This window comes from Mobula birostris, chromosome 2, assembly GCF_030028105.1.
Source record: "Mobula birostris isolate sMobBir1 chromosome 2, sMobBir1.hap1, whole genome shotgun sequence".
NCBI lineage: Eukaryota > Metazoa > Chordata > Chondrichthyes > Myliobatiformes > Myliobatidae > Mobula > Mobula birostris.
The window spans coordinates 179,058,418-179,085,210 of NC_092371.1; the positions used below are offsets into that span (position 1 = coordinate 179,058,418).

Below are 26,793 nucleotides of genomic sequence, written 5' to 3' on the forward strand. Positions count from 1 at the left end.
TCATTGCACAACATGCTGCTCCTATTAAAGCATGTCACATCTGCTCATACTTTATTATTATTTCCTTCAAAGTCTCTTCACACTAGTATGCTTTCTCCTCTATTGATCTCTTTCCACTTCCTTCCTTCACTTACTTCTTTCTGGAAGTTCAATAACAGGGAGCAGACAATCATGGTGGGAGGGATATGTTTCAGACATATGTTGTCTTAACTTGAAATGAGGAACAAGAATATTATGAGCAAGGAGTGGGTCAGCAGTGTGTTGTCTGTTGGTTTGGTGGACAATTGCTGCACAGCTTCTAACCTTTCCTTTATTGCTTGAAGTACATTCAGTGGCCACTTTATTAAGTTCAAGTTGAAGTTTTAGTCATTCAACTGCATACTCATACAGCCAAATGAGACAACGTCCCTCCGAACCAAGTTGAACAACACACTGCATATATCTCAGATGCACAACACATAAAGTAACATGACAACAAATAAGTTAACAAATAATACAGTGTATGTACATTGCATGTTTAAAAGTAAACATTTTAATGCTACCGCCGCTTCAAACTTGATAAGACCTGGGTGGCGGCAGGGGGTTCAGTGGTCTTATGGACTGGGGGAAGAAGCATTTCCCATCCTAACAGTTCTTGTCCTAATGCTATGGCCTGATGGTAAGGGGGGGGGGGGTCAAACAGATTATTGGATGGATGGATGGATGGATGGAAGGAATTACTGACAATGCTGAGGGCCCTGGCTATGCAGTGCTCCTGATAAGTGCAATCCTACTGTTAATGTCTTTTTCCTATCTCAACAGATTCCCTTCTACCCCATTCAGCTTCCATTTTCTTCTGCATAAATAAGGCTAATTTATCCAGCTTCTATTAAAGAATATTTTCCAATTAACCAACAGTCAACAAGTTTTATAATGTATTACGTTGTATTCTTCCATGGTGTAAGTTATAAAAGGAATGGTATTCTTTCATTGTTGTCAGTTTATTAGTTGTTCACTTTTACTTTCATGCTGTGATCCAGCTACACTCAGTGGCCACCTCATTAGACGATAAGACCATAAGACGTAGGAGCATAATTAGACCAGTTGGGCCACCAAGTCTGTTCCACCATTCAATCATGGTTGATCCTTTTTCCCCCACGCCAGGTAGATAATCTCTGAAAAGTATTAATAATGTCTTGGGTCACCCTTCTTGTAAAGAGACTGTCCATAAGAAGGCAATGGCAAACCACTTCTGAGGAAAAATTTGCCAAGAGCAATCATGATTGTATAGTATAGTCCAATCTTTGAGCTCAGGAATAAGAAAGTACATTTATCACTAGCTATATTATCTCACTAGAGGAGTCTTCCAGTATGTTCTCTCTGAGTGCTATGGTGACATTTACCCTGATCACTAGTGCTTGTCCCCAGTTTTTTGATTTTTTTTTCTACTGAGTCTGAAACATCTGAATCATGTAACACTGAGCTGCCAGTCCTGCACTTTTCTAAATGTCTCTTAAACGGCTCTACTGTTTCTGCCTGTACCACCACCCCAGGTGACACAACCTAGGCACTTACCACTATCTGTGTAAAAACTTGCTCCTCACTTCTCCTTTAAAATTATCCCCTCTCACCTTAAATGCGCAATTCTGGTATAATATATTTAAAATCTTGGAATAAGATATTGCTGTCTATTCTACCTATTTCTCTCATAATCTTATAAACCTCTCTCAGATCTCCCCTCAGCCACCGGAACTCCAGAGAAAGCAACACAGGTTTATCCAAATTTTCATTATACCACATGCCTTCTAATCCAGGCAGCATCCTAGTAAACCCCTTCTGCACCCTGTTCAAAACCTCAACATACTTCCTATATTGGGGCATCCAAAACCATATGCAATATCCAGATGTGGCCTAGAGTTGTATAAAGCTGTAACATAATTTCCTGACTTTTGAACTCAATGCCTCGATTAATAAAGGCAAGCATGCCATATGCCTTTTTAACCACCCTATCAACCTGTGTAGCCACTTTCTGGGAGCTTTGAACTTGGACCCGAGATCCCACTGCTCATCAACACTATTAAATATCTTGCATTTAACAGTGTACTGTCTCTTTGCTTTTGACCAGCCAAGTTGCAATCTTTAACATTTGGCCAGATTAAAGTCTATCTGCCATTTCTCCACCCATATCTGCAACTGATGTACCGTATATCCCATTGTATTCTTTCCCAGTCTTCTATGATATCCAAACAAGTTTCTGTAATGGCAACAACAAAATCCCATGCAATAATCTGGGCCCTAAATTGTCTGCTTTATCTGTGATAGTCCTTGTATTAAAGTAAACACACTTCAGACCACTGTGCTCATTAGCTTGACCATGCCTGCCAATCTTTTCAGCCTTACTTGACGTAACTTGAATTGTTTTCTCCAGAACATTGGAGGCTAAAAAGTGACCTGATAGGAATGTATATAATTTCAAGACGTACAGGTAGGGTCGATAGAGTATTTCTTGGGATTGAACTGTCAAATAATTGAGGGCATAGGTTTGAGGTGAAAAGATGAAAATTTGAAGGAAATTTGCATGGTAAGATTTTACATGGAGCATGGTAGATGCCTTGAATGTGCTGTCAAGAGATGTGGTAGGAACAGACAAACTAGCAAACTTTAACAAACATTTAGATAGACACATGAACAGGCGCAGCACTGAGGAATTATGAATTACATGCAAACTCATGTCAGTTTAAATTGGCATCATGGCCAGCACAGACATCAAGGGCCATATGACCAGTTCTTATGCTGTGCTGCTCCATGTTCTCTGATCTATAAACTACTCCAGAACTAGCAAATATTTGATTTATACAGTGCCTATAAAAATATTCACCCCCACCTCTCGGAAGTTTTCATATTTTATTGTTTTACAACATTGAATCACAGTGGATTTAATTTGGCTTTTTTGACACTAATCTACAGAAAAAGGCACTTCTGTGTCAAAGTGAAAACAGATCTCTACAGAGTGATCAAAATTAATAAGAAATATAAAACACAAAATTATTGATTGGATAAGCATTTGTCCCCCTTTGATATGACACACCAAATCAACACTGAAGCAACCAATTAGTTTTAGAAGTTACATAAATGAATAAAATGGAGATCTGGTTTTGGAGACCTATGTGCAGTCAAGGTGGTTCAATTGATTGTTGTAAAAATACACCCGCATCTGGAAACTGCTGGTGAGCTAGTATTCTGGCAAAAACTACACCATGAAGAGAAACGAACACTCCAAGCAACTCTGGAAAAATGTTGTTGAAAAGCACAAGTCAAGAGATGGATACAAGAAAATTTCCAAGTCACAGAATATCCCTTGGAGTGCAGTTCAGTCAGTCATGAAGCAATGGAAAGAATACGGCAGAGCTGTAAATCTGTGGAACAGGCCATCCTCAAAAACTGAATGACTGTGCAAGAAGGAGACTGGTGAGGGAGGTCACCAAGAGACCTATGATAATTGCGGAGGAGTTACGAGCTTCAGTGGCTGAGATGGGAGAGACTGCGCATACAACAAATGTTGCCCGGGTGCTTCTCCAGTCACAGCTTTATGGGAGAGTGGCAAAGAGAAAGCCACTGTTTGAAAAAAAACACACACACACAAACTCATCTAGAGTTTGCCAGGAGGCATGTAGGAGACTCTAAAGTCAGTTGGAAGAAGGCTTTATGTTCTGATGGAACCAAAATTAAGCTTTTTGGCCATCGGACTGATCACTATGTTTGGTATAAGCCAAGGACTGCACATCATCAAAAGCACACCATCCCTACTCTGAAGCATAGTGGTTCTGCATGATGCATGATGCTGTAGGAATGTTTCACTGCAGCAAGCCCTGGAGGACTTTGTGAAGGTAGAGGGTAAAATGACCACGACAAAGGTAGATGACCTGGAATGGCCAAGTCAGAGGTCAGACCTCAATTCAATTGAGTATTTGTGGCTGCACTCGAAAAAGGTTCTTCACTCACGATCCTCATGCAATCTGAGAGAGCTTGAGCAGTTTTGTAAAGAATAATGCAGAAAAATCTCAGTGCCCAGATGTGCAAAGCTGATAGAGACCTATCCACACAGACTCAAGGCTGCACTTGCTGCCAAAGGTGCATCTACTAAATACTGACGTGCAGGGGCTAAATACGTATGCAATCAGTTATTTTATCTTTTATATTTGTAATTAATTTAGATCACTTTGTAGTAATATGTTTTCACTTTGACATGAAAGAGTCTTTTATTCTGTTTAAAGCCAAATTATATCCATTGTGATACAATGGTGTAAAACAATAAAACATGAAAACTTTCAAGGGGAAGAATACTTTTTATAGGGTCTGTGACTATCTTGAGATGCTTTGATGTAGTTAAGGCAAAAAGATGTATTGACAAAATGATGGTGAAAGGCAAGAGGGAATGGTAATAGGTCAAATAAACTGAAACAGAAAAATGAAGGCAGAAGATTTGCTCTGGTGAAATGTCTTTGACTGTAAGTTTTTACTGTTTATTCTTCACTCCACAGATACTCTCTTCTGAGTTTTTTCAGTGTTTTTTGTTGCATCCTTCATATTTCCGTCTGTTTCTGCAGAGCAACTGTGAATGAGAATAGTGGATTATTAACTGAATTGCTGAACTCAGTGCTATGTATGGAATGTGTTTAGGTGAAAGATGAGGCACTGTGCCTTAGTTTTACATTATACTTCATGGTAGGATGTAGGAAAAGCTGTTGACAGTGAGGTAACTTCAGTAGTGAATGTTGAACTCAGATGTTCTTTAAAGTGGTCACTAAATCTGTCTTGGCTGTTCCAATGTAGAGTCAAACAAATTGTGAGCAGTAAATGCAAAATACCAGTTGCTGTTTCATAATCACTCTTTTACCCAAAAAATATATTTCTGGCCCGTGTTTTGAGAAGAAAGGAGGCATATATTGTATTTTTCTTTGTGTTTGCATGGGAAAGTGTTGTCTAGTAGGAATGTGTGTGCAGGGATGATGCAAGAACCCACCAATTGTGTTTGTTCTCTTTGGAGTAGAAGGTATATTTGAAGGTGACATCATGCTGGAGGTGCTAGAAATGGTGTTTGAATGCCTGAATGAGAACTGGGCATATGGGGACTTCAGCATTTTTCTAGGAAGAAAGGTCAATAGAACTGTAAAAGATGGAGACCAGAGATCTGAGGGTCCTCTCAACCATAATGGAGGTGGGATCTTCAATTAAGATGTCCTGGTTCTTCTGACAGCCATTCCTCAGCTTCTAGCTTGTTAGAGCAGTTAAGAGATGGGCAATGAATTCTGACAACATTAGCTTTTCTAAAATAAAATGCTTGGGTGATAGCTTAAAAATGTACTTAACCTCACAAACTTTTGAAATTTCTAAAAAGATTGACTTCCAACCTGCTGTTTCAACATAATTCATTCGGGTGCATCAGAAATACAAATCCAATACATATACTCTAACTCATCTTTTCATGAATAATGCCGATTACTCACACAATAGAATATGCTTTAGATTATTGATAATAGTAGGTCATGCGCTATTTCTTCTGGAATGTTCACATATTATTCAAATATTTCAGTTATTCAAATATTTTAGTTATCCAACATTGCGCGGAATAGAACTATAGCACTTTCCAGTCCATTAATAGTTATTATATTTAGCTAATGTAGAATTCAGTATGAAACTACATTGACAGGAAAACAGTTCAATTGACAGATGTACTAACTTTGAGACACAGCTTGTGAGAACCACTGGCAAGATAATGGGACTTTTATTCAATTTTGGTTCAGCTGAATTCCAGTTCTTTCATTAGTTTGGCAGCAAAACAACAGAATAAATGCTTGAGTCAATTTCACAATTGGATTTTCAAAAAATAATCAATTTTTAAAGTGTAAACAGATTTACTTATTGTGCCATAAAAGTTTTGAGTCCAATTGCTTTTTTGGTCTGTGGGTATAACTGATTCGCAAAAATGTCTGGGTGAAACAAATCTGCCCTACGTTCTTTGGATAAACAGGTACACTCTGATCATCTGATTCGTCGCTACGGTTCTCTGATCTTATCTTCATCCTGCTCGGATATCCTGAAGCTGCTAACTGTATGCCCAACCCATCTTCTGAACGGCTGCTGTGGAAAAGATCAAGATTAGTTATATAACAATCTCCAACACCACCAGCAGTTATAATTCTCCACCCCTTTTTTTCCAGCAAACATGGTATCAAAACAAGTGTTATGGAGGAACTCTGGCCTGAGCATATCACTGAAAAAGATCAGGTAGTGCGCACAAGTAGTCGAAGTTAACAAGCATAATACATTCTTGCTCTTTCGGAGATTCCAACGAAACAAAAGAACGTCACAGGTGTTTTTAGTCTGCAACTTTAATGTGCCACTTCCAAACAATGATATTTTGTTTTGGGCGAGTTCACCAAAGAATACCCGTGGCTACCAGAACAAAAGACAAAATAATAAAAGTTCGCTTTAACTCCAGTTAAAATACCCGTTGCTAACAGTATTTGCTGAATCAGTCCCCACGGTTAGTGAAAGTGCGAGAAAGACGAAAGGTAAGAGAGGGACGAGAAGAGAGTGGAGAGTAAAAAAAAAAGCCGGGGGGGGGGGAGCGTGAGAAAAGGGGAGGCAGTGGAAGGAAAGGAGAGGATGGGAGAGGGGAAACTCTGCTATTTCCAGATTTTCCCTTTGATTTCTCTCCCACCCCCTCAGGAGCCTGGAGGCTGCAAGCTGGCAGCAAAGATCGCCCTTGATCTTGCGGCGATTGGTCGAACTAATCCTCCTAAACACTGTCATCGGTGAATCACGTGACGGATAGGCAGAGTGCTGGGGAGCAGCGTTGAACTGCTGGCTCCTGGCTGGCGGGTTTCTGTCTGTCGGAGTCTCGGAAGGTGCTGCCCGTCCTCCTGTATTTTGTTTTGGGAGTTTGAACTCGATGTAGCCTCCGGTGTGCAGGAGAGGAAGAGGGAACGAGAAAAAGCCCACGCGCCCCATTACTCAGCAGTCTGCTTCTCCTCCAAAGGATCAGCCCAATAATGTGGAAAATTAAGCACAGAGGACTAAAGGATTCTTACTGCGAGGACGACAAACCACAGGAGGTATCGAAGGTACGTTTTCTCAGGAATGCGGAGGACATTAGCTCTTTCCTGTGTACTCCACTATGGGCGCTACCCACACCAAAGGCACCGACTGCAAGTCCGTTATAAGGCGGCTGTGAAAATGCCGGCTAACTTTGTGCAGCCCGGCCTTGTATAGCTATCACGATCAGTGTAGGCAGTGGCCTATGAGTAGTGTCTATGAGGTGAAGACAATTATAATTGAAAGTTGTTGAATGCGTATTGCCACTCGATGCGAAGAACACTTGTATCCTTGAACTCCGCCAGCTCAGAGAGGTGGGATCTCTCACTCCAGTGTTCCCCAGGGGAGAAACCCACTGCAGAAGTATCCACTGGGCTGCAATATTCGATGCAGCTCTGTGACTTGACCGACGAGTCGGAGAGTGCCAATATTAGTATAGGATATCTGGTAGTGAAAGGGATAGATACTAACAGGAACAGTGTACTTTATTGAATTCGATTAAAAGACGCAATTGCTATGTTTCCTATCGCATCTTCGAGGATGTTAAGCCGGTCGTCTTTCGGTTGCATGCAGATCAATGTTAAAGTCGGCGCATTTTTGCTTCAGCATTTTATCTAGCTAAATACTGTGAAACAAAGATGAAATATCCAAAAAAACAGCTGCAACGTTAGCACGCTTTAGGTGCTTACTATTTATTGCATTTGTTTTTTTTTCCTTCCGATGCAATAACATTGTTTTAACTATTAAGATCTGGCTACAGATGATTTTCAGTTTTTGTACTTAATTCAGTTGAGAGCCTATTGCCTTCTTCAGTGAGCAGTAACATAGTTGAAATATCTGTTTCATGACCTGTTTCAGAGCAAGGATCCATTGCTTCCAGAAGAGGCTACAAGTTCTGTCTCGCAGCTCGCTACAAAGGTAGGAATCTGTTTTCACTCAGTACTATTTTCGCTTTGAATTGATTGCTCTGAAGTTTTCTGTGTATGTGGCTTATGTCTTTGCAGCTAAAGCCGAGTCTTACTTAAGCGGAACAAATTTTAACTTTAGTAATTAGTAAAAAAAACGTTGCTCATTTCATCTATGTGCTCAAGTGGCTCAGTTGAAATAGGCTATGAGGAGACTGAACAACGTGATAAATTAATAATGACAGGGTCAATATTATGAATTAGTAATGATAATGTAGAATAGACGAATCCCTGTAGAATATTTGTAGTACCTGTTGCATTTTGCTGCAAACCTTTTCTTACATATTTTCTCATTGAATTATTCAAGAATGGGCTGTTAGCTGGATGAGAGGGCCTGAGTTACAGGGAGAGGCTGGCTGATGTTTATTTCTTGGAGCATGGGAGAATGAGAGACAATCTTCATATACAGTGTAAAGTCTGTAGTTTATATGGCCTCCTTCAGTTTTCTGTGTTTTCTTTCTTATTGCCGTTTTCTGGGTGGCGACATGTTAGTTTATGTGCAAGAGTGGGGTTGGGAATTTGGGGTCTGATGTTCTTGCTGGTGTTTTTCTGTGTGGGCAATGTGAATTCGTTTGTGTGTGAGCGAGGAGGTTGGGGGTTTGATGTAATTGCTGTTTGTTTCTTTTGCGTGGGGGGTTAGGGGTTTGATGTTTTAGCTGCTGTTTTCTGGGTAGGCAATCTGTTAGTTCTTGTGCAAGGGAGAGGTTGGGGTGTTTGGAGTTTCTGAGTTTTGTTTCTTTTTCTTTTTTATGGGGGGATGGGGTTGTTGTCCTTTCTTTCTTCTGTATTTCATGGCTATCTGGAGAAGATGAATCTCAGAGTTATATTCTGCGTCCATAATTTGATAATAACCTTTGAGCCTTTAAAAATGAACCATTGAATCCTGTAGATGTGTTTAAAATAATGAGAAGCATTGATGAGGTGAATGGTAACAGTATTCTCCCCAGGGTATAGGATTACCTGAAGATGTTTAGGGTGAGAAGAGAAAGATTTAAAGGGGACCTGAGGAGGAACACTTCCACAGAGAGGAAGTCATTGAGGTGGCTACAATAATATTTTTTAAGAAGCACTTGAATAGGGACTTGGAGGGGCATGGTTTATAGAAATATGAACCAAGCACAGGAAATTGAGACTGGTTCGATGTGCACCATAGTTAGTGTGAACTGGTTAAGCTGAAGGATTCATGTCTTTGTTGTATTGCACTATGACCGATTCTAACTCAGTTTACTATTTGAAAGTTATTATTGAGTCTACATCCATCACTTCTAAGCAAACTCCAAGAATGCGAAAAACCTGTAATTAATTCATACACCACGCAATGTAAATTTTTCCCTCTGAAGTAGAGAAATAAACAAAAAGGTGCAGTCCTGTTAATGCCTTCGGTGATCTTACGACATCTCATTTTATTTTACTGCCAACAAGAACTTTTGAAGCATAGCTGCTTTTAATGTGGAAGCTAATTGACCCAGTGCAAGCTTCCACAACAGTCTTGTGAAAAATGACTAGGTGATTCGTTTTGATAATATCAATTATGTCATAGAGTCTACATAATGGAAAACATTCTCTAAAAATAGCACCACTCTTTCAGAATAATGCCTGGGGATGTTTTATGTCCATCAGAGAGAGCAGTCCGGGGCTTGAGATAATAGTATTTATTTATCTATTTGTTTAGTCATCTAGCACGATAACAGCCCCTTCCGGCTCAATGAGCCTGTGCCACCCAGTTGCACCGATGTGACCAGTTAATCTACTAAACCATACAACTTTGGAATGTGTCTGCCAACTGGAGCAGCACGTGGTCATGGGGAGAATGTGCAAGCTCCTTACAAATAGCAAAGGAATTGAACCCGGATTGTTGGCACTCTAGTATCATTACACTAACCACTGCGCTACTGTGCCGCCCCTTATTTGAATAATGGCAACTCCATGAAAAGCTAAGAGAGAGAAGCTTTTTTATAACATGAAATTTTTGATCTTGAACCGATTAAGAACATTGGATTAAAATTGTTTTCTGATATCTGGAAACAGCAGTGGTTCATAATGAATTAAGTTACTTTCACTGATGATTTGTTTATTTACCTATTCCTGGTATCTGGATTTTGTAGGTTTAGGGCTTGAGGTGTGAGGTCAAACCCCAGTCAATGATATAAACCAAAAAAAAATCCAGGCAGACGATTCACTGCAATGCTAAAGAATGGTACATATTTGGAGGTTCTTTCTTTCAAATGAAAAGTTGAACTGAGGCTCTATCTACTGTTGCAGGTGGGAGTAAAACAAAGTTCTATTTAGAAATTTGTCCATGCCAGCTAGGATACTCATCTAAGTTAGTCCCATTTACCTGAGTTTGGCTCACATACTTCTGAACCTTTCCTATCCATGTACGTAGCAACACACACAATGCTGGAGGAGCTCAGCAGACCAGGTTTAGATTTTGCTTTGGATTTCCAGCATCTGCAGATTTTCTCATGTTTGCTGTCTGGTTACATGTCCAAGTGCCTTTTAAATGTGTTTATTGTTCCTGTCTCAACTACTTCCTTTGCAGTGGCGTATCTAAGGTATGGCACGTGCCCTGGGCGCCACTTGAAGGGGGTGCCACTGAGCAGTTTCTATTGAAGTCAGACAAGTCATCCTCGGATAGTGAAAAAAGAATTTTCTTCTGATATATGATCTGTCTTTGATTATATTGGGTGAGAAGCACTAGGATGGCCTTATTTCAGAGCATTGTGTAAGAAGACCATGAAACATTTCTTCACGAAGAAGAACGAAAGTGGAACTGAAGGACGATAGAGACAAAAGTTGGAGGCGGAGGAAGCCAAGAAGTCGAGCAAGTTCTTCATGCCCTTCTTTGAAAAACCCCGAACAAGTAGTTGGACACATTCCATGGAGTGGCTTGCACCTGCTACAAGTTTGTTAGAATCTGAAGGTGGATCAAGTACAAGTGCGTCACAAGCCGAGGAGGAAGTCAAGTCAGATAAATCCGTGTATGATGAGATTAAGAGTGAGGCTGCCACAGAGAACGTGGACATGACAGGAGGGGAAGATGATGGTGGTGGTGGTGATGTTGAGTTTATTGACGAGATGTTACGTGACGAGATTGAACCTGACGACACTGAACCTAGTGAACTGGATGGTGTCAAAGAGCCTCGAACTGTCATACCAGAAGCGATTGAACAGCATGACGTTGGGCTTCTGAAGTTCAACAAGGATACTGGAAAAGCAATTCTGCCTGACGCGTTGAGAACAGAAATAATAAAGCTGGGTTCAAAGTATTTTCAGAACAATGAGGGGCCTTTCCTACCAACAAATAACCGCTCAGTGAACAAAACTTGATTCAAGAGGAAATTGGGAAATGGTCGTGGTGAGGAAGTGACTCGCTCATGGCTGATCTATTCCCCTTCTAAAAAGTCTGCATTTTGTATCTGTTGTCTTCTCTATTCCTGGTCAGGCCATCAATCCTCAAAGGAGCAAGAACGTGGATTCAACCTGTGGAAAGCACCTGAAAGGATTTGTGTTCATGAAAATGCCAAGAATCATCGGGAATGCTTCACACAGTGGAAATAAATGGAAAGAAAATTAGCTGGAAACAGAGGAGTTATTGACACGATATTTCAGACACAGATTGAGAAGAAAAAGCAGAAGTGGTGTGATATCTTGACGAGACTCCTTCATTGCATAAAATTCCTTGAAACTCAGGACCTGACTTTGCAAGGACATAGCGAGTCACTTCAGCTAGACGATGACCCCAACGCAGGAAATTCCCTTGGCTTACTGAAACTACTGGCCATCTTTGACCCTGTCATAAAAGAACACCTCACTCATTTAGAAAGTCATCCTGGATCCACGTCTTATCTTTCACTGGGTGTCCAGAACGAATTCATCCACATGATGAGCAGATGTCAGAAGTAGTGAGGTATGTGGAAGTTGATTTTCAGAGGAAAACAGTCCGTGTTAGAGAGTCCTTCCTTGGTTTTATCCAGATAAGCCAGAAGGATCCTGAGAGCTTGGTTGAAGACATCTTGAAACAGTTAGAGAAGGACGAAATGGAGCTACAAGATCGTCGGTCATAGTGCTATGACAACCCCGCGGTGATGGCTGGACACAGAAGTGGTGTTCATCAAAGAATAAGTGTTGTGTGCGCAACAATCACTCACTTAGCTTGGTGGGTGTACATGCAGCCAAGCAGGATACAATGATGGTCACGTTTATTGGAACCATCGAAGCTCAACGTGTTTTTCTATTGTTCAACACAGCACTGGGAAAGCATCCCTGTGGTTGTTAAGTCGGAGTCCGAAACCAGGTGGAGTGCAAGGACAGAGCAATGAAGCCCGTCAACAAGTACCTTGAGGAGATACTTCAAGTTCTCCGGGACACAAGATAGACAATGAAAATAAGACCAGTGAAACGAGAAGTGACGCAAGGCAGCTGTACAACCGCATGTTGAGTTACTGTTTTCTGATTTTGCTAGGATTTTGGAACAAAGTACTCATTTGCATTGATGGTATTCAAAGGCTGCAGGATCCTAGCATGAACTTCCACAGTGCTGCCCTGAATTTGAAAGCCCTCCGAGATCATTTATATGACGAAAGAGGAAGTGTTGGTCAGTGAGTCACTTGAAGGAGGAGTCTATCTCTGTCACGAATGGAATATTAAAGTTGAAAGGCGTCAGAGACGAAAAAAACAAATGGCTGATGAGAACTCAAGAGACACTGGGTTAACAGCTAAGGAGGAAATGGAAAGAGTCATGAAGGGAACACTCAACCGTCTTCACAGAGAAATGGATGAAAGGTTTGCTCGTTTGCATGACACTGACGCCAAGCTTGGGTTCCATCTCGATCTCGAGTGCGAAAATTTGGGCGAATTGTACAGCTCTGATTTTGATGGATAGCAGCTATATGAAGAAATTTTGGATTGCAGAATGTTGCTGTCAAGGGGGGTCAACATGAAAATATCAAGACCTGAAGAGCTTCTTGAATTTATTGTTCAGTATAGAGATGAGAGCGTCTTCCCCAATATTCGCATTGCTATTCAGATATTGCTAACCATTTGCAGTTTCCATCGCCAGCTGTGAGAGATCATTCAGCAAGTTAAAACTAATACTTTCATACTTTAGAGCCTCCATGGGTTAAGGTAGACTCTGTGATATTGCAGTGCTGAGTGTAGAAAGAGAAGAAACTTGAAAAAGCTGACTTTGATCACATCATAGACCGATTTGCATCAGTGAAAGCAAGGAAGGTGCAGTTATAATTTTCATGTAGTGCCATAATTAAAAGATTAACGAGCTTGACTTGTATTTTTGAGCTGATATTATGGTAAAGTTATCTAAAAGATGGGTGTCAGATGTTTGGACAGGGGCGCAATTTCATTGCTTGCCATAGACACTATTTTCCATTATTACACCCCTGTTCCTTTGGCAGCTCATTCCCTATGCATGTCACCCACTGCATGAAGAAGTTGTCCCTTTGGTACATTCTTCAATAAGAAGAGCAAGGATTTTATCCCATGTATACTGGGAAATGCTTGTATCTCAATGAACAACAGAAGAAACGACTGACCAGATCATTATAATTTCACTTTGTGGTGAAGCTTGCTGTGCACAAAATAGCTGGCATATTTCCTACATCCAATACCAAATGCATTACAAAAGAAATTATTTTGTAGTAACACACTGTGTGGTATCTAACATTAGAAAAGACCAGACTTGAAATTCAGAATTTTTTTTTTACTACTGTGTTTTCTTTTTTTAGTATAATGTGTTTTATGGAGTAGAAATATAGCCAGTCATACTGCACCACTCTTGAAATTTGATTGTGAGATTCCTTTGGGAATTGAATGAACATGCATCAGTAGTGCAGGGGTTTGCAGCATTCCACAAACAATGTTCCTTTCAGAGCATTGTGAGAAAAATTATATCAAGTAAAAGTTAGATCATGCTGTGACTCAAGGACATCAGTTACAGGGAAAGGCTGAATAGGTTAGGATTTTATTCACTGGAGTGTAGGTGAATGAGGGGAGATCTTACAGAGGTATACAAAATTGTAGAGGATAGATGGTGATGGATAGTGATTTTTTTTTTGGAGGTTTTTCCCCTCAAGTTGGGTGAAACTAGAGTTAGAGGTCATAGGTTTAGAGCAATATTTCCCTACTACTTTTTAGCCCAATGTCCCCTAAAGCACTTTCATACTTGCAAATGCCCCCCCAAAGCACCTTCATTCTTGCCAGCGTCCCTCTTAGGCACAGTGTACTTTCTAGCACCCCCATAGTGTGAAGACATGTCTACCATATGCTAACATGAGCAAAATGATTCTGCTTTAAATTTGTATTTGTCTTTAAGCCTAGCTCACACAGTAACTGTGCACTGTAGAGCAGCTTCAGTATCAATGTAAACCTTGAGCTTGGTGGTTTTTAGCAAGCATTGAAATACTTAATTCAAATTGTGACAGCAAAAGCCTTAAGTCCTTACGTGTAACAATGTCCAAGTGGTATCTTTTTGTGAGTATGTGGTTCACTGCACTGACATCCCTTTGAACAAGGTAGGAGAATGGAAAAGCAATGAGGGGCAGTTTGGCTCTTCTCCAAAGACCAGGAAACCTCGTATGGCAACATAACCACATACCACAAAAGCCGACATTTTTGAAAAGCATTTTTGTTTCTTCTTCATTCTGAATTTTTGTTAAGTTCTTCTTGCAAGCTCTCTTCCTGATCTTCCACCTTGCAAAGAAATGGGTTAATTACCCAGTCCGGAATTTCCAGATTGTTTAAATTATTAAATTGATTCTGAAAATCCTTCTTCTGTGACTGCAGGTGTAGGCAGTACTCTTGAAAATAGCCATTTATGAAAGAGAGTGCCATACCTTCCATACAGGGACACTGCAAGAACATTCTTCTCCTAATATTTTGGTTTGTATATTTATAATTTTTTGATGAAAGTGAACAGTACACTTTTTGTGTGGATTAACTTGAAATTCTCGCCTTGCAGTTTCATATTGAGAATATTTATTTTGTCATACAGATTGGCTAGGAATACCGTACCTCCACGTAGAAGTTCAATCTTGTTTCCCAAGCTTTTGTTGACTTTGAGCAAAAAAATCAACACAGTGTCAAAAAATCAAAGAAACGTTTTAAGCAGCAGCCTTTTGATAGCCAACGCACCAGTGTGAAGAAGCAAGCATTCAAGCTCTTCACCGCTATCTTGCCATTACTGGCAAAATATTATATTTAATGGATGGACTTTAATTTTGTTGATAGCAGACACTACAGGAGTCATGCTTGAAAAAAGTCGCTGGCTGAGTGTTTTTGGCTACAAGATGTTGACGATAAATTACGCAACGGATTGCAACAGACTTGGGATTTCTTTTTTCATAAATACCATTAAACCAGAATGGCATATATGATGCTCTATCTGTTGCACAAGAAATCATGCTCCTAATCAGAATACTTTTAATCCTCAATATACATTTTGATCTTGTCGTAGATTGATTCTCCGTTGATATTTGTTTTAACTTTTTACAAAAGAGAACCTCTTCATAAACTTCCATTTCTGATGAAGCATACATATGCCATACATAGAAAGCATAGAAAGAGTGCAGGGGAGATTTACAAGGATGTTGCTTGGATTGGAAAATGTGCTTTATGAGAATAGGGTGAGTGAACTTCACCTTTTCTCCTTGGAGCGACGGAAGATGAGAGGTGACCTGATAGAGGTGTATAAGATGATCAGGGGCATTGATCATGTGGACAGCCAGAGGCTTTTACCCAGGGCTGAAATGGCTAGCACAAGGGGGTGTAGTTTTAAGGTGCTTGGAAGTAGGTACAGAGGGGATGCCAGGGGTAAGTTTTTCACATGGAGATTGGTTGGTGTGTGGAATGCACTACTGGCGATGGTGTTGGAGGAAGATACAGTAGGGTCTTTTAGGTGACTCCTAGATAGGTACATGGAGCTTAGATAAATAGAGGGCTATGCAGTAGTTTAATTCTAAGCAGTTTCTAGAATAGGTGTAACATGCTGTAAGGTTTCACTGCTAATGTAATGGGTTCTCTGTAATATTCCACTGCTGAGATAATGGTTTCTCTGTAGCAGAAATGTTTGGGTTATGACTAGAGATAACGGGGCATGTTAGCCAATGAGCGGGATGTTGTTCTTTCTTGAGTGGGAGCTGGGAATTTGCGATCTTTTGCCGGGGAGCGATGAGGAGAGAAGACGCGAATGGAGAGAGTTGGTAGACCACAGGACGGAGTGGACGTGGAATGAGTGTCTGATGATCAGCGACAATCAGAGGAGGTTGATAGTGAACGAACAACCTTATCAGTGAGCTCCAACATTGTGCATTAGACTGTTTCATGAGAATGGACCCTTTTTCTTTTGTTTTCTTTACTAACCATATAGGCAAATTTAGAATTATAAAGCTCAGTCGTTTTATCGCAGATTGTGTACTGTTCATGTTATTTTGTAGTACTAATTTGTAACAGTGGACACATTGCACAGCATCTACCCAAACAAGATTTCTTAAGTTTGGCCGGGCCGAGGGGCTATCATCCCCTATATTGAGCCGCTAGCTGGAGTGAGAGTTACAATTGTGGGGCTCATCCGGGCTTGATTCCGTTGGATGCTGTGTGATTACCCTAAGTGTGGTAGATATTCATACTCCGGATGAATTGTTAATTCGCCTGTTAAGTACTGTTAAAGTTGCGATTGTGAGCAGAGGTTTGATGAAATGGCGGGCGCAGCTCTGGTTTTAATGCAGACCAGCGCTGATGTAACAGTAGCTGTGGGCGGTGGTTTCAAAGACAAGGTTCTATCATTTCTGAGGAGTGAGGGGGAAGGAGTGGTCAGATTTGGAATGTCTAATTAGTTCACGTCCTCCAGTGAAGAGTGAGAATTCTGAGTTAGTATCTGCCCTTGCCCCTCTGGCGAATAAATGGAAAAATCAGGGTCCATGTCCCTGCTATGGTAGGCTCCGCCTATTCTCTGGAATAATGCCTACTCCTAAAGGGGAGGAGGAGTATGAGAATTGGACAGAGCAGACCTCTCAGTTGTTAGTTGAGTGGCAGTGCTCTGATGACATAAAGCGACAGAGATTGGTTGAGAGTTTGAGTGGGCGGGCCGCTGACGTTGTGAGAGCCGTCAGGTAGTGGTATCCCGTAGCGACAGCTGGCAATTACATGCAAGCACGGGACAATACTTTTGGCCCGACAGGAAGCCCCACGGAGCTCGTGGGGTTTCAGAATATGTGCCAGAAGAAGGGGGAAAAGCTTACTGCTTTTATTTTTCAGCTAGAGAGGCAGTTAAATTGCTTGCAGTGCAGAAGGGTCATTCAGGCAGCTGAGGTGGATCAGTTAAGAATGGACCAGATAGCCAGGGGCACCCAGTCCCAGGAGTGATTGCTTTGGGTCTCCGACAGTCTCGTAAGACGCTCCCCCCTCCATCTTTTTTTGAGCTGATCAGAGAGGTACAGGAAGAGGAGAACGCATTGGAGGCGTGGGAGGGCTCCGTCAGCAGGGTACAGTCCTCGGTAGTAGTCCCCTGCGGTGAAGTGACCACAGTTAGCCTACCCTGGGAGCAATAGAGGAGACTGTAGCAGAGTTGAGAACGGAGATATGTTGGCTGTTATCAGCGGGTGTGACCCCCCCCCCCCCACCATATGATAGAGCTGATGGGAGTCAGATCCCCCAGGTGTCATGCCAGGAGAGTGAGCCCCCGGGTACCTAAGTAGAGAGGGTCGTTGGGAAAACTTAGAGGAGACCCAGTGAGGTCATTCCCAGCAATGTACCAAGGAACCCCAGAAAGTGAAAGACCCTATTCCTGAAGGCTTAGTGGGACCATGCTCCAGTGTGTCGCTAGGGATAGAGGGTATTTATGCTAAAGCCATACTCTGCACCGGATCACAGGTCATGTTGTACCGTTCATTCTACAACTGGTATCTGAAGCATTTACCCTTGACACCATTCAGGGCACTGGAGACCTGAGGGCTTGGTGCTAGTGATTATCCGTACAGCAGTTATTTGTCAGTGAAGTTGGAGTTCTCGGAGGTCGATGTGGGAGTGATTGAGGTCCTTGATACATTCGTGCTGGTTTGTCCGGACCATGTTGAGAAGGGTGGCGTTTCATTTCTGGTGGGACAAACACTCCTTTTGTGAGGAGGCTCATGGGGGACTGCAAGGAGAAGGCTGGCGAAAGCTTTCTGGGAACGTTGTCCATGCACCCGGTGTTTTGAGCTGCTTTTGAGGAAGTACATGGCTGCATTAGGCTGGATACCGAATCTAGACAATAGACAATAGGTGCAGGAGTAGGCCATTCGACCCTTTGAGCCAGCACCGCCATTCACTATGATCATGGCTGATCATCCACAATCAGTATCCAGTTCCTGCCTTATGCCCATAGCCTTTGATTCCGCTATCTTTGAGAGCTCTATCCATTTCTTTCTTGAAAGCATCCAGAGACTTGGCCTCCACAGCCTTCTGGGGCAGAGCATTCCATATATCCACCACTCTCTGGGTGAAAAAGACGAGGGACTCTTGGTTTACCCAGTCGAAGCCAATAGTAGTACGGCCCGGGGAAGTAGCAAGAGTGATGGGGACCCCCATATTTCCTGGAATCCCTGAGGTCAAAGCCCTCAGTGGACGCTCCGGAAAACCACGAAGGGAAGTTGGAATTTCCTACTGGGGTCCTGGTGAGGCCCGAATTGCAGAAGCCCTCAGTTGTGCAGGCAAGCAAATTGGCAGTGACTGTCAGGAACACTACAAAGAGGGGGATGCCTGTGGCACGTCTGTTCCTGGTGACGGTAATGTCTAGTGCCCCCATGAGACACGATGGGGAAAAACTTTTGGAAAAGGGGGAAAAGTTGACTGCTGAGTCATTCAACTTCAGGGACACCCCAGTTCCTTCAGGTTGGAAGAGGGGGTTCGTGGAGAAGATGTTGAAGCTGGAAGGTGTCTTTTCGACTAACGAGTTTGATGTGGGTTGTTCCAAGGGCACACGTCACACTATCCGGGTGACTGAGGATATCCCGTTCAGAGAAAGGTTGCCTGCAGAGGGGGAGGGCGTTCGACAGCATTTATGTAAGTTGAAGGAAGCTGGGATCATCATCGAGTCCTGAAGCCCCTATGCGTCCCTAATAGTAGTGGCCTGAAAGAAGGATGGGAAGGTATGGATGTGTGTGGACTATAGAACTCTGAACAGGCGCACCATCCCTGACCAGTATACTGACCCGAGGATTGAAGACGCACTGGCCTGCCTGAATGGTGTGAAGTGGTTCAGTGTGCTGGACTTGAGGAGTGGATATTACCAGATCCCCATGAGTGAGGTCGACAAAGAGAAAATGGCATTTATATGTCCCCTGAGATTTTTCCAGTTCAAAAGGGTGCCCCAGGGCATCTCAGGGGCTCCTACAACCTTCCAGTGGGTCATGGTGAAGGCGGTGGGAGTTATGAACTTGCTGAGTATTGGTAAATCTGGATGACCTCATAGTATTTGGATCCACCTTGGAAGAACACGAAGCGAGGCTGCTGAAAGGTTAAAACGTTCCCTGGACAAGTGCCAGTTCTGCCAAACGTCGTGTTAGCTATGTTGGGCACATGGTCTCACGGTATGGAGTAGCTATAGATCCAGCTAAGATCGAGGTGGTTACCACTTGGCCAAGACCCCAGACTGTGAGAAACAGGTAATACTTTAAGTTGGTGATCATTCAGTTGAACTGAGATATGAGAAATCAAACCTGTTTTAGGCTCAAAGGGAATGAGTGTGCTGTGATAAGGTAGAGATCAAGAGAGACTGAATAACCCAAGAGGCAGTGGTACCAGTGGAAATGGGCTATCTTCAAGTGTTGGTGTCCATTTTCAGAGGAAGTCCTGCCCTTTTGGATATTGGACCAGGCGGCACTAAGTGTTACTTTCCCTAAAAAAACAAGTTTCACCTACTGCTGCATTTGCTGACGTCAACAATGTTCACAGCTTATTGAAACAATGAAATCTGTGAGTAATAGTTTGCAGTACTCCTCTCTACGATATAATGTTAATTTAAAGAAGCCTCCCTTTTTTTTATGTAGGAGAACATCCTTATCAATCGGTTTCTCTGAGTTGATAAGTATGTTCACTGGCCCCTGAATTTGTGAATCCTGGTTGTAGCTGACCAACAGGGCATTCTTGGGGCTTCTCCAGGGGATGGAGGAGTGGGTTTGGGGGATATTACTCCTGGGAAGAGATTATGCATCCTATATGCCACACTTTCATCTTCACTTTGTTTGCAATAAAACCTGTTCTTGGTTATCTGTACCCTAGATGAGATTTCTTTAAAAGCATTGACACACTTTCTTTACTTCCCTTTGGTCAGCATGGAGTTGGCTATCCAGCTGTCTCATAACGCGACTGCTATTTGAGAAAATTACAGGTCAAAGTTTATTACACTTGGAGGTAGCAATGGTAAAACCTGTATTTTATTTTTTTCTTCATAATTTTTATTTTGGCATCAACAAGTTGTGTAGCAATATTTTATAATGATAGAGATTAAGTATGCTCAAGATGAGGCTTGTAATGTTGGAACAAGGAGTAATATACTTGAAAATTAGAAGCGTTTTTGAAATGGGCAGAAAATGACCAAAATGTTTAATGAGGGCATGGCAATCAGGCGAGGATTAGAAGGTGAAAGAAAGGATATGAGAGTAAAATACCATGCTGATGGAAAGGGATTAGTACTGGGGGAGAATACAGTTTTACAATATATTCTGGATTTGTGGTGAATTATTGTGACATAATATGAAGTAGAAAAACACATGGCCATGTTGATGACAGTTATTGGATTTTGCTGGCTGTAATCATACCTATCACCAGGAAAGATGATTGTCATCCATAAAACTTGCCACATTACAGGAAAGCTTGGAAACCAGAACTGCACATGATACCCAAAGTTTTGTGCCAGTATAAAATTATGTCCCAACTCTTGCACTGTCAGTACAAAGTCTGATGAAGGTGAGCATGATTTTTCACCACAGTGTCTGAACTGTACTATGGTTTTCATGGTAGTACATCCTTGTTCCTCAGGTTTCTATTCCCCAGGGTCCTGCCATTCTTTGTGTTAGTTCTGACCTGGTTTAACTTCCCAAAATACGGCACTTTGTACTTGTCTGAGTAGCTTCCATCTGCCATTCCTTTTCACACTTTCCCAGTTGATCAATATTATGTTATAATCTTATATAGCTGCCTTCATTGCTCAGTATACCACAAAGTTTGATTTCATCTGCAAACTAATTATGCCACCTGCATCTCATCCAAGTCATTAGTGTATATGCATGTGTGTGTGATTTATATATATATATATACACACACACACACATAATTTATACATTTTATAAAATATATGCATATATATTTTATAACATCTATAATATCATGGCTGGCACACAGCTAACTCCTGCCTACCATCTAAGGGCTTAAGTTAGGAGTCAAGCCAGTGAAGGAACACCCTCCACTTGCCACGATGTGTGCAGCTCCAGCAGTGTTGAAGAAACATTACAGCACACAGAACCAGCAGCCTACTTTTACTTGTTACATCACTGAAGCAGAGGAGCAGCAGTTTATACCATTTACAGTATGCACTGTAGCAACTTGACTAGTCTCCTTGGACAGCACCTTCCAATCCTACAGCCTCCACCAGCTAGAAGGACAAGGGCAACAAATGCTACTTTATGGAAGTTGCCCTTCAATCTACATATCATATACAATACATCTCCATGATTGAAGAAAATCCTGTAACCCTCCCAAACAGCATTATTGGTATATCCATCCCTCATCACCACCACCCTAAGGGCAATTAGATCCTGACAGTCAGCAAAGCCACATCTCTTAATGAAAAACCTTGCTCCCTATACCCATTCCCATTCAGTAATGCTAAGCAAACTATATTGTTCAGTCATAAATTGAACTTATTGGAGTGAATTACAATGTTGAATACAGTGCATTTAGTACTAATCCTAGGAATGATATACGAGGCTTGTGATTCCCCCCCCCCCCCCATGAAGAGGTTGTTCAGGATGACAATTTGCATTGTCTAAATGGATTGGAGTAAGAAAATAACTCTAATATTATCAAAGTGCTGTTGAATCAGAAGGTATAGGTTTTGAACTTATCTGAAGTGCCTTGGGTCATTGAAAGTGCTGCAGCTAGATGGATGGAAATTGTTCCAAATTGTTGCAGTCATTCTGTGCTTTGGTGTGGCTGTGTTTGTGTCTGTCCATCAATAGAACTGTCAAGTGGGTAAAATATCACTCTGATTAAAGAAAATATTGAAAACACTGCAGTTGTACAATGAATGTGGTTTGATTAAAAAAATGTAATTTATCCACTTTACTCAGATCACCTGAGATAAAACCCAGTAAGCGCTGGCTGCTAAACCACGAATGTCTGAATGTGGCCAGATGTTAATTGCTGTTGTGTCTGCACTAGCTGTCATCTGAGAAATTTGTTTATGTTTTGGTGTTTGAGGGTGGAAGCTGATGAAGGAAAGGAAGGATGGAAGATTCTCATGAGAGAAATTAGTTCTGTGATTATAAAAAGTGACTATTTCAATATCAGTTAAACATTTTACCAAAAGATATAGATTGGTAGAAAATATGGGTGAAGAAATGGTAGAAGATTAATCTGGACAAGTGTTGGGTGTTGCACTTGGGAGGGAATGTACAAGAGCAAAGTCTACAGGACCCATGAGAGCGCAGATCAGGGAGAGCAAGTTTGTAACTCCCCAGAAGTTGCTAAACAACTTTGTATGATGGTAAGAAGGGCATATGGCATACTTGCCTTCATTGGTTGGGACATCGAGTATAAATGTTTTGTTTTTACATGGAGAATAGTAAATGCCTGAAACATGTTGCCTGGGGAGATGGACAAAGCAGCAGTATTTAAGAGGCATATAGATGTGAGCAGGTCTGTTTCTGTGCTGTGCAGTTCTATGATTGAAATAAAGTTATGTTTCAACAAAAATTAAAATGACTTGGAGTTTTTAAAGTGGAATCCATTTGAACAGTTCTCAATTCACTCTTTTTCAATTATCATGTCATAGAGTGCTATAGCACAGAAACAGGCCCTTTGGCCAATCTAGTCCATGCTGAACTATTAATCTGTCTAGTTGCATCAACGTGAACCCGCAGCACAGCCCTCCGTTACCCCTCCCATCCATGTACTGTAGCTATCCAATTTCTCTAATGTTAAAATCAACCCCATATCCACCAATTCTGGTGGCAGCTCATTCCACACTTCTTCCACCCTCTGAGTGAAGAAGTTCCCTCTTATGTTTCACCCTTAACCGATGACCTGTAGTTCTATTCTCACCCATCCTCAGTAGAAAATACCTGCTTACATTCACCCTATCGATGTTCCTCATAATTTTGTATGCTTCTATCAAATCTCCCCTCATTCCCTTTTGCTCTAGGGAATAAAGTTTTATAAGCTATTCAACTTTTCACTATAACTCATGTCCTCAAGTCTTGGCAATATCCTTGTGATTTTCTCAGCCCTCTTTCATTCTTATTGATATTTTTCTTGTAGGTAGGTGACCAAAACTGGGCACAATACTCCAAATTAGGCCTCACCAATGTCTTAAAGAACTTCAACGTAACATCCCAACTCCTGTACTCAGTACTTTAATTTATGAAGGCTAATGTGCCAAAAGCTGTCTTTACAACCCTATGTACCTGAGACATATCTTTCAAGGAATTATGGATGTGTATTCCCAGATCCCTTTGTTCTACTGCACTACTCAGTGTCCTACTGTTCACCGTGTAAGTTGTACCCTGGTTTGTCCTTCCTAAGTGCAACACCTCACAATTGCCTGCATTAAATTGCATTTGCTACTTTTCACTCCATTTTACTACCTGGTCCAGATCCCACTACAAGCCTTCCTCGTTGTCTACACCCTCAGTCTTGGTGTCATCTGCAAATTTGCTGATCCAGTTTACCACATTCTCATCCAGATCTTTGATATAGGTGACAAACATCAGTGGATCCAGCAATGATCCCTGTGGCGCTCCACTAGTCACAGACCTCAGTCAGAGAGAGAACCATTTGCTACCATTCCCTGGCTTCTCCTGTGAAGCCACGTTGAATTCCATTTACTATCACATCCTGAATGCCAAGTGACTGAACCTTCTTGGCCAAAACCCCCATCCAGCACCTTGTCAAAGGCCTTGCTAAAGTTCATGTGGACAACAACCACTGCCTTGTCTTCATCATCTTTCCTGGTAAGTTCCTAAAAAGGCAAAAAAAAGCTAAAAATTATAAAAATGCTGTAATCTTCATGATGAGCATGCTTACTGGGCAGGGCTTGAGACAATTGGACCAAAGTAACTGGAAATGAGACAAGTTGCCCATTTTACATTTGTAAGTTCGGCATATGGTGAGGAATGGTGGTAACAAAGCTAGAGAGGTTGCAAGGCTGGAATATGCCACCTGTCCTCTAATCAGTCTTTTTATTCTGGCTTCTGCCTCCTTTTGTTCCAGTCCTGATGAAGAGTCTTGGCCTGAAACATTGACTGTTATTCCCCTCCATAGGTGATACAGACTTGCTGAGGTCTTCCAGCCTTTTGTGTGTGCTGTTACGTGTTAAGATTGTTGCTATTTTTTAATCAAGGCATTGGGTTGTTTGTCTATTGCTGGAATGCTACAGAACAGCTGATCCATGAGTAGCACCAGATGGCTTGTAGCAATGCTTCATAAGGACGCACTTAGAGACTTAATTAGGCAAGGTAGAGAAAGATTTGGTCCTAATGCAGGCAAAACTGATTTGTGTAGTTTGGCAAATAAATTGGCGTGGACTGAAGGGTCTGTTTCTGTGGTGTAGGACACCGTGACTTTGAATACACCATGTAATAAGAAACAAGGTAAAATTATGTCTGGGTGTCTGAAGCCATCTCTTTGAAACTTATTAATATCTCCCAGATATGGGTGGTGGGTTAGAGATACGTAACTATGAAAGGGGATATAAGGCGCTCCCTCCCTCTGCTAGCTTTCAGGTCATCCTTGTGTAAGGTGTAGCAGCTGCTTAAAGGCCAATTTATACTTCTGCGTCGAATCTATGCTGTAGGTACAGCGTAGCTGCATACCCTACACCGTAGCCTGGCGCTCACCTCCCCAAAAATGTAACTACGCATCGCAGACTGCAACAACTGTGATTGGTCCGCTTGATAGCACCGCATTTCCTCCTTCGCTTTTCTGGTTGCTTCTTCTCGTCAAATCATCAAATCTACCTGACGACATCTGAAAACATTTGAAATGCATTTCCTCGTCCATGTCTCCCAGTGGCCGGACAAGCACAGAAAATTTACCCACCTTCTGCCTCAATTTGTTCAATGGTCGTACACGCCATCTCTTCTGATGCCTTCTCTCTTTTCTGCATTGCAGTAATTTCAATAAAAGTAACCCTTGTTCAACGTTTATTAGCTCCAACTCCAACATGATGTGCTCAATTTCAGTTGCCGCTGTTTGAAGCACACGAAGAAACTCAACACAGTGGCATAGAAACCCCACCACCAGCCCCATTGCAGAGCGATGTAGACACACCAACGCACAAATATAAATACTCACAATGGCGTAGGCCACTTGTGTAGGCTACAGCGTAGAGCCTACGCAAAAGTATAAATCAGCCTTAGGCCCCAAATCAAGGTCCCAGGAAGCCATGGGAGCAGGTGGTGGATGGTTGCATGAACAACTGATGCACTTCATGTCCTGGTTATGCGACCACTGATGTCAGGCAGACAGTCTCTGAAGAGTATTGATGATGACTGGGGTCATGTATCTTGTAAAGACACTGCCCAGAAGAAGTCCATGGCAAAGCACTTCTGTAGGGAAAAAAAATTGCCAAGAACAATCATGGTCATGAAAAGTCCATGATCGCTCAAATCTCAAAAGCTGTAGCAAAAGTTTGTTTCTCTCTTGAAAATTCAATACAGGTTGATTTCCCCTTATCTGAAATGTTTGGGGCTGGATGTGTTTTGGATTTTGGATTTTTTCAGATTCTGTAACGTATAATAAGATAGCTTGGGATCTTCATCATTTTTGACTCTGAGTTAGTGTATTAGCAGCCTTTGTTTTACGCTTGTTCATCACACATACTATATGTACTGATGCAGCTGTTCAGTGTGTTAGATTTTTATCAGCAAAGATCTTGGCACATTCATCAATGAATTTCACTGCTGCTTCATGATCATCAGACGCTTTATCAGCACAAATCTTTAAACATTTAATGCACGCCTTTTAAATTTCTGAAACTAACCTGCTGAATATTCACAATTACCTTCAAATTGCAGTTTGTCGTGATAGATCTTTGCTCGTTTCACTTCGTTGCTGACAAATCCACTCTTTCAGTACATGATTGAGATCTTCAATTTTTACTTTATGCATTGTTTTTCTGTATTTTCATTAACTATGTTCATTAACTATTTACGTGAGGTCACTTCTCATAGCTATCTGTGATGTGCAGAGAACTGCACGTTGCTTGGGAACCTTCCCAGTGCCTTTGTAATTTTCCATTTATGACATATCAGCACTCAAAAGTTATTATTTTGCTGGTTTTTGGATTTTTAGAATTTTGGATATGGGGTGCACAACCTGTAGTTGTGTTTGACAAAGTTGTTGTGACTCAAAATTAATTTTCAGAATTCCAAGCAAGAAACATGGTGCAGTTAGTTTTATTTAGAGTAAAGTAATTTTAGACACATTTCTGGCTATCCTTGTGCCTGCTGGGAAATTTAACTCTTGAAAACTTGAATAT

At 41.5% G+C, this 26,793-nt stretch overlaps 1 protein-coding gene across 2 annotated transcripts in view; it reads left to right on the forward strand.

Annotated features, from left to right (window-relative positions):
* The first annotated feature begins 6,792 nt into the window (after nt 1–6,792).
* Nucleotides 6,793–26,793, forward strand: part of LOC140193944 (testis development-related protein) — an 82,340-nt gene continuing 62,339 nt past the window's right edge. Inside the window, exons 1-2 of one of the 2 annotated variants that reach the window (XM_072251143.1) lie at nt 6,793–7,106; nt 7,936–7,995. In XM_072251143.1, the coding sequence (XP_072107244.1) occupies nt 7,035–7,106; nt 7,936–7,995 (132 nt within the window). In that variant the 5' untranslated portion in view covers nt 6,793–7,034. The remainder of the gene's footprint in view (nt 7,107–7,935; nt 7,996–26,793) is intronic. The other variant, XM_072251144.1, reaches the window with a different exon arrangement.